Source organism: Pseudorca crassidens, chromosome 14 (genome assembly GCF_039906515.1).
Source record: "Pseudorca crassidens isolate mPseCra1 chromosome 14, mPseCra1.hap1, whole genome shotgun sequence".
Taxonomy (NCBI): domain Eukaryota; kingdom Metazoa; phylum Chordata; class Mammalia; order Artiodactyla; family Delphinidae; genus Pseudorca; species Pseudorca crassidens.
In genome coordinates this window covers 1,320,430-1,336,035 of record NC_090309.1, presented here as the reverse complement: position 1 = coordinate 1,336,035, position 15,606 = coordinate 1,320,430, and the positions used below count along the sequence as shown (strand labels likewise).

Below are 15,606 nucleotides of genomic sequence, written 5' to 3'. Positions count from 1 at the left end.
GTGGCGTAATGGCTGAAAAACAACATACACACCTTAATTTAAACTAATGCTGTCGGAAAAATGGCGCCGGCAGGCTCGCGGGAAGCAGGGTTGCCACAAACCTTCAGTGTGTAGAAAACACTATCTGCGAAGTACAATAAAATGAGATGTGCTTGTACGCATCCTTGGGCAGCTCATCACTCAGCTGTAATGAAAATACCGTCGTCATTTACCAGAAGCCAAGACATACTTTCTGTGTAGTAACTAGAACCGGCTCCCCAAACTGAAATTCAGTTTTCTCTTTTAAAAGATTCTACTTCTACATTTTAATTTTAAATAACTTTTAATTACTAATGATTATGAAAGTTATCCACCTTTTTTTAAAATATAAATTTATTTATTTATTTATTTTGGCTGCGTTGGGTCTTTGTTGCTGCACACGGGCTTTCTCTAGTTGCGGCTAGTGGGGGCTACTCTTCGTTGCAGTGCGCGGGCTTCTCATTACGGTGGCTTCTCTTGTTGCAGAGCACAGGCTCTAGGCACGTGGGCTTCAGTACTTGTGGCTCGAGGGCTCTAGAGCGCAGCCTCAGTAGTTGTGGCGCACAGGCTTAGTTGCTCCGCGGCACGTGGGATCTTCCTGGACCAGGGCTTGAACCTGTGTCCCCAGCATTGGCAGGCGGATTCTTAACCACCGCGCCACCAGGGAAGCCCCCAAAAGTTATCCATCTTTTAACTTTATCCATATCGGAAGACAGTGATCAAATAAGAACAAAACACTGCGTGTGATTCGTGATCCTTACTTTGGTGTTGCGGTTAAATCTTGAGAGGGAAGCCTGTCTTCCTGGGCTGTCGGTGTTGCCCACCATTCTCCAATAACGTGGAGAGGTGTTTGTAAAACGGCCAAGTCACAGGCGGTTGATGAAATGCCATTTCCAGGGGGAAACACCCATTTGGCCTCCAGGCCCTGACACTGTGTGTGGCCATGACACCACTTCCTAAATCTCATTTTGTGACATCAGGGATTTCCTCCAAAAGGATTATCTTAATTTTTCCCCAAAGGAAATGGTTTGTGAAATAAAGTGCGTTCCAGAGTGACGTGATTCCAGAAAAGTTACCGACAGGATGGAGCGGGGGAGGCCAGGCAGCCTGCCCAGCTCGGCTCAGGACACCTCACCTTTCTCTCTCCTTAGTGTGAATTCTCCCAATGTGACCCCCGCCCCCCCATCACAAATGCATAACAGGAAAGTCCAATTTGTGGTGAGTGATTTAGTGGGAAGACTTTACAAAGAGGTTACTTCCCTGGTTTCCTCTAATATGGAAGGAATAGTGATTCCTCAGGAAGCTGGACCCTGGGGGCAAGGCTGGTGGGCAGGAAACCTGGGAAGACTTCTCACATCTGCATGTGGCTGGAGGTGAGACCATCAGCACAGTTTCCAATTCTGAGCTTTCTTTAAAGCGGCAGGATTCTTCTTTTCCCCCAAAGAGAATCTTCACGGAACTCCAGACCAAACTTAGAACCATTAAAAGCAGGGCTGTTCTTGGCCAGGGTCCCCTCCCCATCCTGGCGGGTCGCGGGCTTCTTTGGCATTTTGTTAAACGCTGCGAATTTGGAGCATTAATTTTTCTTATTCTACAGACTTGTTCTATGATAAACCAGTTCTGGGTTGTACCTAGAAAGACAGTATTCCTGGAAGTTTGATTCTTCCACCTTGACGCGTTCTGACGTTTCTTCTTTTCACACCCTAGAGTTTTACTTTGGATCAGCCTCCGGCCTTTCTCCTGCGCTCAGAAGTCGAGCCAGAGTGTGTCTGATCATTTCTACGTGCTTAGAAAAGAGGCAGCTCGCTCTAGCAAAAGAAGCTCTCCCTTTTCAGAAGTCTTCATTTGGGGGAGCACACCCCGGGCATGCAGGGGGGTTGCCATAGGGATGGCTTCAAGGGCGCATTTCTGGACCCTCAGATTCTGGTCTCAGGGACTGTTCATCCTAAAATCGGTTTGCCTGATGATATTTTTGTATTCCCGATAGCGCTTAGTCCTCGCCCTTGACGAAAGGAAGGGATGTGAAATCCTACTCTGACAAATTGCTCTAGGACCCCAATCAGAAGAGATTTGGGGGGGGGTCCCTAAACCCACAGGGCTACCCACCTTTCCCGGCCTTATGTGTTCTCTTGCTAAGGATGCAGCCCAGCTGAGGAGCCGTATCGGGTGTTCTGTATGCAGATATATGGCAGGTTTGGGAATGTGGGGAGTCGTCGTGACAACGGTCTTTTAGGACTTTGCCCTAATCTCGTCCCCTAATTTCAAAAGGACTCATTGTTTTAAGGCAGAGAGAGGCGTGCAGAGAGGCTGCAGAAGGGCGGGCGTGGTGGGAGCCGAGCAGAGCAGGCGTGCCGCTCACCGGGCCGAGCAGGTCGCAGTCCAGCCGGGCTGCGTCTGCGTCCGTCCACGGCAGGGTCCTTAAGCCCCACCGTGTCCTGCCCGCATGAATCACAGCTTTAAAGACTTATTCCAACCACAACCGGCCCTAAGCTTTTCAGTCTTCTACTAACAAATACAGCGTATATGCCAACTGCTGGCCTCCTTTTGCTTTGTTTTTTTAAGCAATATGTGTCTTTCTCTTTTCATTAAATGCAGAGTCATTACTGATCATTTCTTTTATTTTTCTCCTTACACTTGATTTTAATGGGTCTCAAAAGTCTGTGACAGATCTTTGATCGAGTTATTTCCATCGAAAATACTGATTTTAAAAACTGATCAATTAAAACTGCCACTCGCGCGTGCACACAAGCCACAAAACGCTATCCTTCTGAAGGCTTTACGACGCCTTGTTACCATTACCCAGCCTTTCACTAGTAAACTTAAGTGGCAAATTGAGACAGTTTGAGTCTCCTTCCTCCACTGAGCAAGACGAGGTGGCAGGTAAAAAGTTGATCATTTCTAAGTACAGTTATTTCTGCATTTTTATATTACGTTTCTTTAAAAACTTACTGCTGAAAGCTCGATATCAGATTTCTATGGATGTACACAGTATATGCTCAGGAAAGGAACACATCTCACTTATAAATAACTTCTGCTTTGGGCTACAGGTTACAATGCACTGCGACGCAATATTGAGTAATAGTGTATAGAGTTAATACCTTCTGTTTGTAACTTTAAAAAATAGACTCATTGGGCTTCCCTGGTGGCGCAGTGGTTGAGAGTCTGCCTGTGGATGCAGGGGACACGGGTTCGAGCCCTGGTCTGGGAGGATCCCACATGCCGCGGAGCGGCTGGGCCCGTGAACCACGGCTACTGAGCCTGCGCGTCTGGAGCCTGTGCTCCGCAACAAGAGAGGCCGAGACAGTGAGAGGCCCGCGCACCGCGATGAAGAGTGCCCCCCCGCCCCGCCCCGCTCGCTGCAACTAGAGAAAGCCCTCGCACAGAAACGAAGACCCAACACAGCCAAAAATAAATAAATAAATTTATTTAAAAAAAAAAAAAATAGACTCATTAAATGTATCAGAGCTCATTCATTTGAGTTTTAAAATGAAGTAAGACTTTTTCTGGCACAAGATAAATCTGCTTTGCCCGGATGCTAGTTAAGCTGTAGGGGATATGGTCAATAAATTGAATGAGCTAAATCTGCAGCTGATTTCCATAATTGAGGAGATTGAGTTGACAACTGGAACATCATTAAGCATGGATTTTGATAATCAAACAATATGTGATTTTGACAAATAACTTGTAAGGAGCTCAGAGGTTCAAAGGAACGCATTATATAATTCCCATGACTTATTTACATGAAAAGGGTACAAGCAACCCCCAAAATAGAAAATAAATCTAGAATTAATGTTGAACCCTGAGTCTTCCAGTGGTCAGTCATCTTCATCCATGGAAGCATGAAGTAATGGTGAGGGTAAAGAGTGGCCCTGCTCATCTCATTAAGGTTTGCTTCTCATGTAAATAATTAAATAGTGAATAAAATGTAACATTCGTAACATACCTATGTTTTCATCATTTGTATACCAATAATCATTGTAATGACAATCCAGAAGAAGAAGAATGTTAACCTTGAGGGCGTTATGGATTTGGAAAGTAAAACAAATTTTAAAGTTTCACAATACATTTTAATTGCAGAGAAATATGGTAGGATGACCAGTTAAAGACCTTGGTGGAAAAAGTATTGTAGCATAAAACTTTTGGGGGGAAATGAAAGGAAAACAGTTCAAGGAGAGAAATGAAGGATAAATTTTCCACCTGTAGGAAAAGGATATTTTTTTAAACGGGTTTTGGCCCCATTTAAAAATGTTTATTTTTTTAAAATATGCTAGCATATTTACTGTTCGTAAGTACGTATTTTCAACGTGGGGGGGAGGTTTGTACGTCTGTGCACATTTTCCGGGGGGGTGTCTGTGGGAGGAGCTCACCCTTCTCTGGGGGCAGAGGATCAGTTCTGGCCTCAGCGGGTCTTTCCTGTGCCCACACTAGGTGCCAGGAAGGTACCAAAGTGTGTCTGCCTTTACATATCTCAGGAGGATTACAGATTCTGGGCAGAGCTCTAGTCCAGAAACCTCTTTCCTACAGTCTCCGCAGAAAAATTCCATTCATCCCGGGATTGTTTTCTATTTACAAGTCGCTGGTACTTTCTGTTTCAGTTTGAAGGAAGGAAGTACTGTGAACATGACTTTCAGATGCTCTTTGCTCCCTGCTGTCACCAGTGTGGTAAGTTCCACTGCCCAATGCACGGTGAAAAGTAAGTTTCCTTCAGAACGACCTCATAGCACGTGCTCATAGGAAGGAAAGCGTGCAGGTGCGGTGTTTTGTCAGCCCTCTTCCCGTCAGTAATGTTAATGACGCTTCTCAGGGCCTGTAGGGTGAACGTAAGCCCAGGACTCACCGGACTTCTGTTCGATGCCCCGTAGGATTCCTTTCTTCCCTGTCAGTGCAGCCCGGGCGGCCTCAGCGGGGACCTTGAGACGCGCAGGGGTGGCCTGCGTGTCACACAGCAGGAGAGACTGGGGGCACCGAGTAGCATGCTGACAAGGTTGAATGAAGGAAGAAATTAAGTACGTGGTACAAGAAAACGTGCAGTGGATTTCTGTTTTCTGTGTCCATGACCAGAAAAAAACAAAAAGTCCTTCGGGAGAGGGAGAGCCCAGTACCTCCTCTGGAAAAGCAGATTCAGAGATGTGATAGACAGCCTGAAAGTGTGGCAGCTACAGAACCCAAAACAAGGACTCAGATGACACGGAAGCACTTTTCTAACGTAGCGCTTTGTGTGGGAGCCGCACACGTGGGGAAAGGGGCGGCTGAGGGCGGGGAGGCTGCGCTGCAGCCCGTGTGCTCCTCTCCGCAGGGGAATTCATCATCGGCCGAGTGATCAAAGCCATGAACAACAGCTGGCACCCCGAGTGCTTCCGCTGTGACCTCTGCCAGGGGGTCCTGGCAGACATCGGGTTTGTCAAGAGCGCCGGGAGGTAGGAGCATGGCACCCTGTCACCCGTCGGGCACGGGTGGGCAGAGTGACGCTCTGCGCTCGCGCGTGCTCCCTGGGGCCTCGGACACGGAGTCGGGGCATGGGGCCTGGTGTCTGCGGGAGAGGCTACCGCAGGGAGTTTCTCAGCCATCAGTCTGGTCCTCTGGGAGGGATAAATAACTCTCCGTGTGAAAAGTCGGGGCTCGGTTCTGCTCTCTTAAGCCCAGCGGTGATGTTTAAAGAAATGGTTTCTTTAATTTCTTTTCATAGATATGGGAATCTTTTTTTTTAATTATTAGGAAGAACCTTAGATCTTAAATTTAAGCTTCTAAAGCCGTTCTGGCTCTGTTTAGACATCTGTGTCGCCCCTGCCATAACCGAGAGAAGGCCCGAGGCCTCGGGAAGTACATCTGCCAGAAGTGCCACGCCATCATCGACGAGCAGCCTCTGATATTCAAGAACGACCCCTACCATCCAGACCACTTCAACTGTGCCAACTGCGGGTACTGCAGTGTCTTCCTTTTCATTGTACAAACGGAGGGAACCAGGGGTCACGCTGATGTGTAGTCTTTCTGTTACTCTGGCACCCAGATCGGTTTCCTTCAACTTTTAATCTGGAAAACGTTCAAACTGTAGAAGAGTCTGGAGACTAATACCTAGAGAGCCGCCATACCCTTTGTTCAGTTTCACCAGGCAACATGTTGCCACATTTGTGTGTGTGCGTGTACACGTGAACATATACACATACCTTTAAATAGTCAGCTCGTATTAGAATATCCCTAAGGATTCCCACAACTGTTTTTCATAACCACGTTCTTCCAGTCCAGGATCCCCCCACAAACAAAAAACTTAAAAAGGTCTTATCTTGGTACGTGCATAACAGGGTGTGACATTAGAGTGTTATCTTAAATTACATTTGTTACTTTTGCTGTATTTACACCTAAAGGGAATTTTTCTTTTTCCTCAAAAGCTCATGATAAATTGTTAGGCTGTGAGCTTCGGAATCTGCCTTCTAATATAAGAACTTAGTGGAAAAGATACTTTACTGTAGTCGGCGTGACCATCCGTGTTAAGTTACGGTAGGGAGTGGAGAGCTGGGGTGAAGGCTGACAGACAGCTTCTTTTGGGAGTTCAGTTTCTACCTTATCTCGTTCTCTTGCCTGTCCTCCCTCGGTTCATTGTTCACGAGCACTTCTAAAGAATCGTTTAAACCCGATGAAATTCATCTTGATTTGGGGCCATCTCTGTTTATTGACTCAGGAGACTGAAAATAGTAGTGAACGTAAGCATTTGGAGGAGGGCCGGTCTGAGCGTTCCGTCTGTGTATTTTCTGTTCACCTAAAACTACTCTTAGCAGCTTGCTAGTGAGCGTCAGTAAGTGGAGCTAGTCTCCAAACTCCTCGGTTATTTTGGGAGGATAACATCGGCGGGTCTGTCCTCACGCCTGGGATGCTCCTCCCCAGCGTTTAAGGAAGACGAGGGACTCTGAAGTGGCGGCAGACGGGACGGTAGCTGTGGCCGGCGCGGTGGTGTGTGGCCGGCCTGTCAGCACCGCACGAGGCGGAGGTTTGGATACGAATCTGAAGCCTGTTCAAGCGTCTTGATCAGACTACTCTGACCACCTCCGGGGGGAGAAAAGCAGCTGCAGGGGTCGTTGCGGGTTCTCTTCGGAACCGCGGAGGCACAGGGGCTGCACCGACTGCCTGCCCGCCTCGCCGCGGTGCTGCTCAGCGGGTCCCTTTCTCGTGGGCAGGAAGGAGCTGACCGCCGACGCCCGGGAGCTGAAGGGGGAGCTGTACTGCTTGCCGTGCCACGACAAGATGGGGGTCCCCATCTGTGGCGCCTGCCGCCGGCCCATCGAAGGGCGCGTGGTGAACGCCATGGGCAAGCAGTGGCACGTGGAGGTGAGTTGCCCGCGGAGCGGTGACCGGGGCCCTGGCACGCCCGGCGCTCAGGTGCGCTGGCGAGGCTGGGAGACGCTGAGGGGCACATGTGGACCTCGTGGAAGACTAAGAACATAGATTCTACTCGGCTCTGTGACCTCCAAGTGGCGAGGCAAGCAGTGCTCTTGCTTCCTAGGTCCTTGAGGCAGGAGGTGTCCTGGTCCAGCCCAGAGACGTGTCCCCACGCTCACCTCTGTCCTCACTCTGTGCTGTCGAGTCTAGGCCTCCGGATGCCTGGACGAAGGCCGGCTGCTCTACAGGGTCACCTGTGGCCCGAGTGACATAAGCAGCCCAGGCTGTCACGGGTCTCCTCTGAGCTGCTTCAGCTTGGGTTTTGCTTCGCTGTGTAAATAAAACATGGCGATCCAAGTATGACTAACGCAATTTCTTCCAGCATTTTGTTTGTGCCAAGTGTGAGAAACCGTTTCTCGGACATCGCCATTACGAGAGGAAGGGCCTGGCGTACTGTGAAACCCACTACAACCAGGTAGTGACGGGGCTCGTGGAATACTACGCACGCTTGTATGGGCCTGAGCCTCTCAATACTTAAGTACAAGGAGAGCTCTGGGAAAACGTACGTTGGGCTCCAGCGATTGCTTTTTAACGTTTCATTTGGAAAATCATTTCAGGCTCGCAGAAAGGTTGTAAAATAAAAAAATACAAAGAAAATACCTGTTTTACTCAGGTTTACTACCTGCTTCAGCATGTGTGTGTCCTGCCCTCTCTATGAAGACGACACTTACGTGAATGCACGTTTCCTTATATACAAGTTTATGTACACATATAAACACATGCGTATTTTTTCTGAAGCATTTGATGATGAGTTCCCCATGGTCCTTTACTCCTAAATACTCGAGTGTACATTTCCCAAGAATACAGGAATCTCTTATGTGACCATGGTTATCTGTATTGATGACTTCAATCTGTCCGTTTCAGTTCTGTCACCTGACCCAATAAACTCCTTCTGGCCTTTTTTCCACTCCAGTACCAGACCCAGTGTAGGGTTTTCATGCTCCTTTAGCGTCCTGAAATCCAGACCATTTCCAGAGCCTTTGTTTTTGATCATGATGAAGAGTAAATTCTTTTCATTGTAGGAAGTAAAAACTAGTCAGTGAACTTCTGCTGATTCTCTCTCTAGTAATGGCAAATTCTGGGTTTAGGTAGCCAGCTATTTGTTTTTAAGTTGTACAAAGAACTGAAATTATTTATATTAAGTGTTTGGTGTTCTGATACTTAGTTGTAATTTTTCATTTTCAGCTATTTGGTGATGTTTGTTTCCACTGCAACCGTGTTATAGAAGGCGATGGTAAGTACCTGCAGTGGTTTTAACCTGTAGGACACCGTTTTGACACAAAAACCCTTGGGTCATGTGAAGATTGAAAAGGGTTGTTTGGACTGCGATCGTTACCGGTTACTTTTCCCAAGTGTTCTCCAGCAGGGAGACGCTAACTCCTGAGAGGTGGGCTGGCTGCTCCTTTAGGCCAGTGCCAGAGGGTCGTTACCATAGGAGCGGCCGACCCCAAGGCCTCTCCTCCTTGCAGTCCCTCCTTCCGGAAGCTGCAGGGCGTGTTTCTTGGGAGCACTTAGGAAGGGCCCCCTGCACCCTGGCAGTTATCTCTAGGTGTTTCCAGGGCCCGCCCCCTTGTCCCTGATTGATGTGGACGGGAAGGAAGCAGCTGTGTTTGCCAACAGGCGCAGCAAGTTCTGCCAGAAGCTTCCTGGCGAAGTTGCAAACGTTCCTGCTGCAGCCTCTGAGCAGAGAGCCTAACTCGGCCAGTGCTCTCTGAAACACTGCCCGCGTGCCCTTCACGAAGGGGTGGGTTCAGGAAAGTGATCTCTAGTGCCTTTGGGAATAAATCTTACCCCCGCCCACGGGAGGCAGCTGCCAGGGGAGGGAAGCTCTTGCCCTAGTGCTGGCTTGGAAGACAGGCTCCTGCAGGCCGGTGAGTCAGTGTCTGGACTTTGTTTTAATTACCTGCTGTGCTAGGAAAGCCGGGCGCGCCGTCACAGCTTGGCAGTTGGGGCGGGGCTGGGGGGCGTTGGCGTGAAGATCTGGTACCTGCCGTTTGGATGCCTCACGGGAGAAGAAAACATTAACCACCAACACGGGTTGAAAAGACAACGGTGATCTTCCCTAAGGGGAAGCCTACAGTCGTGGGAGACAAATGCAGAGCTGGGGTTGTGTGTTCTGACAACGTGACGAGATAAATTAATGAATAACGTCGACTGAAGGTCAGTTAATGGCCCTGAAACTTTAGTGCCGTGTGTGGCTCTTCGGTGAGAAAAGCCCTTGAGGAGGGCAGCCACCCCGGGAGGGGACGGGTGGGTGTGGTGAGTGACGTCCCCCTCCTGTCCCCTAGTGGTCTCCGCCCTCAACAAGGCCTGGTGCGTGCACTGCTTCTCCTGCTCCACCTGCAGCGCCAAGTTAACGCTCAAGTAAGTCTGCCCTCGGCTCCCGCGAGCCCCGCGACGAGCGCTTAGGGGACGCTGTTAACAGAGTTTAAAAAGAATGATCTGATGCCTTATTTCTTCTTTCTGTTCAGGCCTTCTAAGAGCAAAGCTTCTTCCTTTAATTGTTCCCTGTTTTCTCCTGTTCCTTCTCTGTCCTGCGCAAAGGGATAAGTTTGTTGAAATTGATCTAAAACCAGTCTGCAAACACTGTTATGAGAAAATGCCAGAAGAATTTAAGAGGCGACTTGCCAAACGGGAGAGAGAAGCAAAGGATAAAGACAAGCAGAAAAAGAAAAAGCCAGTCTGTTTGTAAACTTTTCTATCCCTCTGTCAGCATTTTCACTGCTTTCTCCTTTGGTTAGTCCTTTAGAATATGTTTTCATTCTGTTTTTGTCTCTTGCGTTTTTCGTTACTTTCGGGCATGTATCTGTAGCCAGGAGAGGTTGAAATAGAAGCATTTGTCCCATGTAGAGCTGGTCCTTCTGCCTAATTATTAAAGTTCCACACCTTGAGAAGGGTTCACACTTAACACTGGCTTGTACTTCACTTTTGTCCCTGAACCTGTAGACTCTCTCAGCTCGTTTTTTTAATCACAATATGGTATAGATTTCTTTTTTCTTTTTCCAGTGGATTCAAAGGGAAGAATTCTAATCTCCTAATAGAGACTGGAAAAGTTTCAAAGTATTCTTGTCCGATAATTGCAGCTTTTAAAATCCTGGTTTTTGGTTTCTTTGCCTAGAATAATATAATTTGATCAATTCCAGTGTTGCATGTTCTAAGTTCTGTATTAAACTGAATCCTCTCAGCATGTTTCCTGTCTAAGCAGAGACCCTCTAAGGTACATAATAAGATACGGCATCTCTGGTGTGTGTATATGTGCTTTCATTCACTGCCCACATGCTGCTGGTTATGAACTCATTTTCTTGATGTTTTCAAACTCAATTGTATTCCTGATTTTTATGGGAAATATTTCAATCTTGGAAATTCTCTTAAATTGCTAGCATGATTGTCCCAGTTCCTTCATAGTACCATTGTGTTATGAGCTCTAAAAGTTTTTTTATTGTTTAAAATTAAAGAGGAATTAAAATTCAGATATAAGATTAAAACAACGTAAGGTTTGTTTAGCATTATCTCTGGGAGCAGGGATAATTTATTTCTTTCATCAAAAACATGGCGGTTTTAATAGCTTTTGTTCTAAGAAGACTTTGGGAGAACTTTTAACTCAATGGTACTATTTAAATCAAATTGCTAGTTGAAATGTAACATCATGTGAATAACTGTCAGCATTAGGATCTCTGAAAAACAGTAAAAATAATTCCCATGTGGTGCTTTAAAATAAAAGATTTTTCACTTTAAATGTGTGGTCAGGAATTAACTTTGTCATTAATGTTGTTCTTTAAAATTATATCAGCAGATATAATAATATGTCACAGCTGACAGCATATCACTGGACCTGTCCCAAATTTCACAGAAAATGAGCAAGTTGTAAAATTCTGCATTTGCTCCATTCACAATTAAGGACCCATGATTTCAATGGTGATAAGCGCTCATAACTGTCAGCTGGAGATGTATCACCCATAGCTAGGAGGCGGTCTCAACACCTGTCCACAATTGTTTTACAAGTGAATTGAGAGTGTGTATTGCCCTGGCTTTTTAAAAAGAGTTGAGTTCTCCGTACATATGCCATTCACAGATGTGACCACAGACCACAGGTCACAGATGTGACCACCTGGTCCACTTGTGCCCTTGAAGAGTGATTTAAAGCTTTCTGTCAGACAGCCAACCAAAATAACCTATATATTATGTTAGATTTTTTTCAAGATGCTTGTTAGTGTTGTGGGGATGGGAGGCCAGGAAAGATGAAACCTCACAGCTACATGATATAAAATACTAAGTAAGATGATTTTGCCTTCAGTAAAGAGAGGATCGTTCAAATTACAGAAATACAGTTCTTTGCTTTGAATGACTGTTCTTTAAAGTGCTCTCATGGTACTTTAAAATGTGATTGACTTTAATTATCTGAATTTTATTTACATTATATTCCCTGTATACTTAGCACAGACTAAAATGTATCGATAACATCCATTCTGTATTAGATAGATGTACAAGATCAATTTACAAGGGCAACTTCCTTCAAATGATATTGTGAATATTTTATGTTTACCGTAATGATTAGAATTGAGATTAGAATTATAGTTTTTTGCTAATATGAATACAGATGTAATATGCATAGTGTCTTCATTTACTTCAGTAAAATTACTGCACGTTATTTGTCTGTCTGTATACAAATGTTGACTACATTTCCACTAATTTCTTTTTTTATTATTATTATTGTTATCTTTAGGAATAAGTTTGTGGAGTTTGACATGAAGCCAGTCTGTAAGAAGTGCTATGAGAAATTTCCATTGGAGCTGAAAAAAAGACTTAAGAAGCTAGCTGAGACCTTAGGAAGGAAATAACTTCATCTTATTTTTTCTCTTCTCTGCAAAGATAAGAGATGACAACATTGCTTGACCTAATACACCCTTCCTTAAAGCTGTATTGCAAGAGTTGAGAGTGAAGAAGACCTATTGAATGGTTTTCTTCATCTCCTTTTTCTCATTAAAAAAAGTTTGTGTAATCATATTTAAAACATGGATGAGATCAAAATTTGCCTTTGTTAGTAACCCTTATCAATTTGAAATGGCAACTGTACTTAATAGCAAAAGAAACATGGTTAAGTGTTAAATTTTAATTGAGGTCCAAAAAGTTAAATATAACTTTTAAAAATGAAAGTAAGCAGTCAGCTTTTACGTGACTCAGATAAAAATATAAACACTATTTTACTTCGTATTCAAAAGCAAATTAATTGCAACTGCAGTTTGGGAGGATATAAGAAAGAAAAACAACCAACCAGGAAAAACAGACCTTATGGAATCTTAGTGCATTTATCAAACTAGTGGCAAATGAACACACACATTACTAAGATAAGAAGCAAGTATATTCAGAACTACGTGATTGGGGGTTTTGTTGTTAGGGTTATAAACGCCTTAATTACTGTGCTTAGTTTTACATTTTGTTCTCCTTGTGAACTTCTTCACACAGTTACTTAACACAGTAGTTATAGCTGATAGTATTCCTTTTTAAATTTTGTGCAAAACAATTTATACTAGGTATCTGAAAATACAGTATACTTTACAATATTGGGGAAATGAAGTATTTTTTAATGTATTACAGCAATTATGCTTCTAAGGTTAAGGTCAAAGATGTAGTCTTAGAATAGGACATGAAATTAAATGTTCTGTAGTTTGGAATGTATCACTTTAAAAAAAAGTGAATGTATATGTGTTGCTCTTATTGCCTTTATAACCAGCTAATATCTATGCTTTATACATAAACGAACTTGCCTTGCCTTAGAAAAATACATACATTAATCAGGAATTCTAGCTGTTTAACACCTTACAAACTAAAAACAAGTGCACTGACTGAGATTTGTAAACTCAAATTCATTTACCACAGCCATGATTATATGTTAAACTTTTTTTCACTTTTTGGGGAAACACATTGAAATTAATTTCTGTAATCTTACTAGAAGAGAAGGATGTTGATGTGTGTTTCAAATTTTTCATTACAAATCTCATAATTAGATTTTATTTCCTATAAGTAGGAGGCATAAATGACACTTTTAAATTGCAAGAGGAATGTTTAGGTATCAATTTTAGGTTAAAAGTGGTGAATTACTTTACTTTGTAAAAAGTTTTATCCTGAAGTTTCTGGACCAGTCTTTCCTGATAAACTTGTATGCAAAGCAAATTTTGTGAACATTTTTTAAATGTTGCTGCTGCTATGTTATCATGTAAAAGAAAATTGCCAAGGTGGACTTAGGGGGAAATTATTGGTTTTTCCAAAAATTGCTGAAATACTGTTTTACCATTAAAAAAAAAAATCTCAGGATGCTACCAGTCTGCCATTAAAATATTTGTATGCATGTATTTTTTAAACATTTGTGCATGCACTTTACAGAGTAAACTGTATTTCAGTTAATTTATAACCAATTGCTTTATTTTTTAGTGTTCTTTTAGAGTTCAAAGAATTATCAGTGATTGAAGATAATCAATATATAGTTCAAGACTGTGCTTAGAAGTCTGAAACTGTCTTTGCATTTGACAGCAAGAATCAGAATCCCTTCAGCGTGCCTTTGTCAGCTAATATATGACCAGCAACAAAAATCTTCAAAGTATTTATTAAATACTATACTGTGGATACAGGCAGAATAGTGCAGGGTTTTCAGTCTGGGGGTCTCGATGCCAAATTCCTAAATGCTCTCCCACCAGAAATTCGGAGCAGAAGGCGCCCATTTGCCTGTGTTTCTAATCACTGGGAAGAGGCATGGGCTGAACTGCTGCTCGGTTCACGTCTCTCCTGTAGCAGAGGTCCCACTGCTCACCCCTCTCATAAAATACGAGTTCGTATTTCCTGCAAGTCTGCCTCATTAAGCCTCCAAGGCTGTGGGGTGTTTTATCCAGACACACACCTTCTCCGCTGTAGGGGACACAGAGCCCTCACTCATGGGGGGAGGAAGGGCTGAACAGTTGTCAGTGGACGAGAGGATGGACTTGCTTACTTCACGGTGTTTCGCACGGCTTCCTCTGGCCGGAGAGAAACTCAGGCTAGTGAGCGAATCTTGGCTTAAAATCCTACAAGGCCGTTTGAAATAATTCACTGTTTACCGCTTCTACATGGTCTTTTTCTTATCAAGCCTAAGATAATTGGGAAAACGTTTGGGTACAAGTCAAACGTTCTTTGGATCATGTTCAAAGCCTTATTAACATTGTAACTGATGGTAGATCATTTTGCCTCATTTATTTGCCAAAATAGCAATTTCTAAATTAAGGAAATTTTGAGGTCGGCTTACAGCATTGTTATTGTATTTCATTTTAGATTGTAAGCTCAGTGGCAGGGACACTATGTCAATAATTGTGTTTTTATATAGCAACCAGTGCAGTATACTCTTGGTGCTTAATAAATGTTCATAATTGTTAAAAATAACTGTTGTGTTTTGCTTAACTTGAATGGCTTTGAGACATGGAACCATGAGAATATAGGACTAGTGCTTAAGAAAGCTGTTTTGGAAACAACCTAAGCGTCCATCGACGGATGAATGAATGAAAAAATGTGGTCTGTATAACAGTGGAATATTATTCAGCCGGAAATAAGACGGGAGTCTTGCCATTTAGGACGACGTGGATAGGACAACTATGCTGAGTGAAATAAGTCAGAGAAGACAAATACTGGATGATCTCACTTATATGAGGAATCATTTTTTAAAAACCCCAATAATCATAAAGCAAGAATCATAAAAAAAACAAGAACAGATAGGTGGTTGTCAGAGGTGGGGTGGGAGGGTGGAGGTGGGCAAAATGGGTGAAGAGGGTCAAGAGATACAAACTTCCAGTTATAAACAATTCATAGGGGCATCATACAGCATGGTGACTACAGTTATTAATACTGAGTTGCACGTTTGAAAGTTGCTAAAAGAATAGATCTTAAAAGTTCTCATCATACGAAAAAAATGTTAAAACTGCATGGTGGGGACTTCCCTGGTGGCGCAGTGGTTAAGAATCCGCCTGCCAATGCAGGGGACACGGGTTCGAGCTCTGGTCCGGGATGATCCCACATGCCGCGGAGCAACTAAGCCCGTGCGCCACAGCTACTGAGCCTGCACTCTGGAGCCTGTGAGCCACAACAACTGAGCCCGCATGCTGCAACTACGGAAACCCGCGCACCTAGAGTCCATGC

The 15,606-nt window shown here is 44.2% G+C and overlaps 1 protein-coding gene across 6 annotated transcripts in view; it reads left to right on the top strand.

Annotated features, from left to right (window-relative positions):
* The window catches only part of LIMS1 (LIM zinc finger domain containing 1), a 94,444-nt gene extending 79,588 nt beyond the window's left edge, over positions 1 to 14,856 (top strand). For 3 of the 6 annotated variants that reach the window (XM_067703997.1, XM_067703998.1, XM_067703993.1), the window contains exons 3-11: positions 4,614 to 4,680; positions 5,315 to 5,435; positions 5,788 to 5,937; positions 7,188 to 7,338; positions 7,772 to 7,864; positions 8,635 to 8,683; positions 9,738 to 9,813; positions 9,994 to 10,185; positions 12,173 to 14,856. In XM_067703997.1, coding sequence (XP_067560098.1) covers positions 4,614 to 4,680; positions 5,315 to 5,435; positions 5,788 to 5,937; positions 7,188 to 7,338; positions 7,772 to 7,864; positions 8,635 to 8,683; positions 9,738 to 9,813; positions 9,994 to 10,141 — 855 coding nt within the window. In that variant the 3' untranslated portion in view covers positions 10,142 to 10,185; positions 12,173 to 14,856. Of the gene's footprint in view, positions 1 to 4,613; positions 4,681 to 5,314; positions 5,436 to 5,787; positions 5,938 to 7,187; positions 7,339 to 7,771; positions 7,865 to 8,634; positions 8,684 to 9,737; positions 9,814 to 9,920; positions 10,186 to 12,172 lie in introns of those variants that run through there. The other 3 variants (XM_067703995.1, XM_067703996.1, XM_067703999.1) reach the window with 3 other exon arrangements.
* Positions 14,857 to 15,606: the final 750 nt, after the last annotated feature.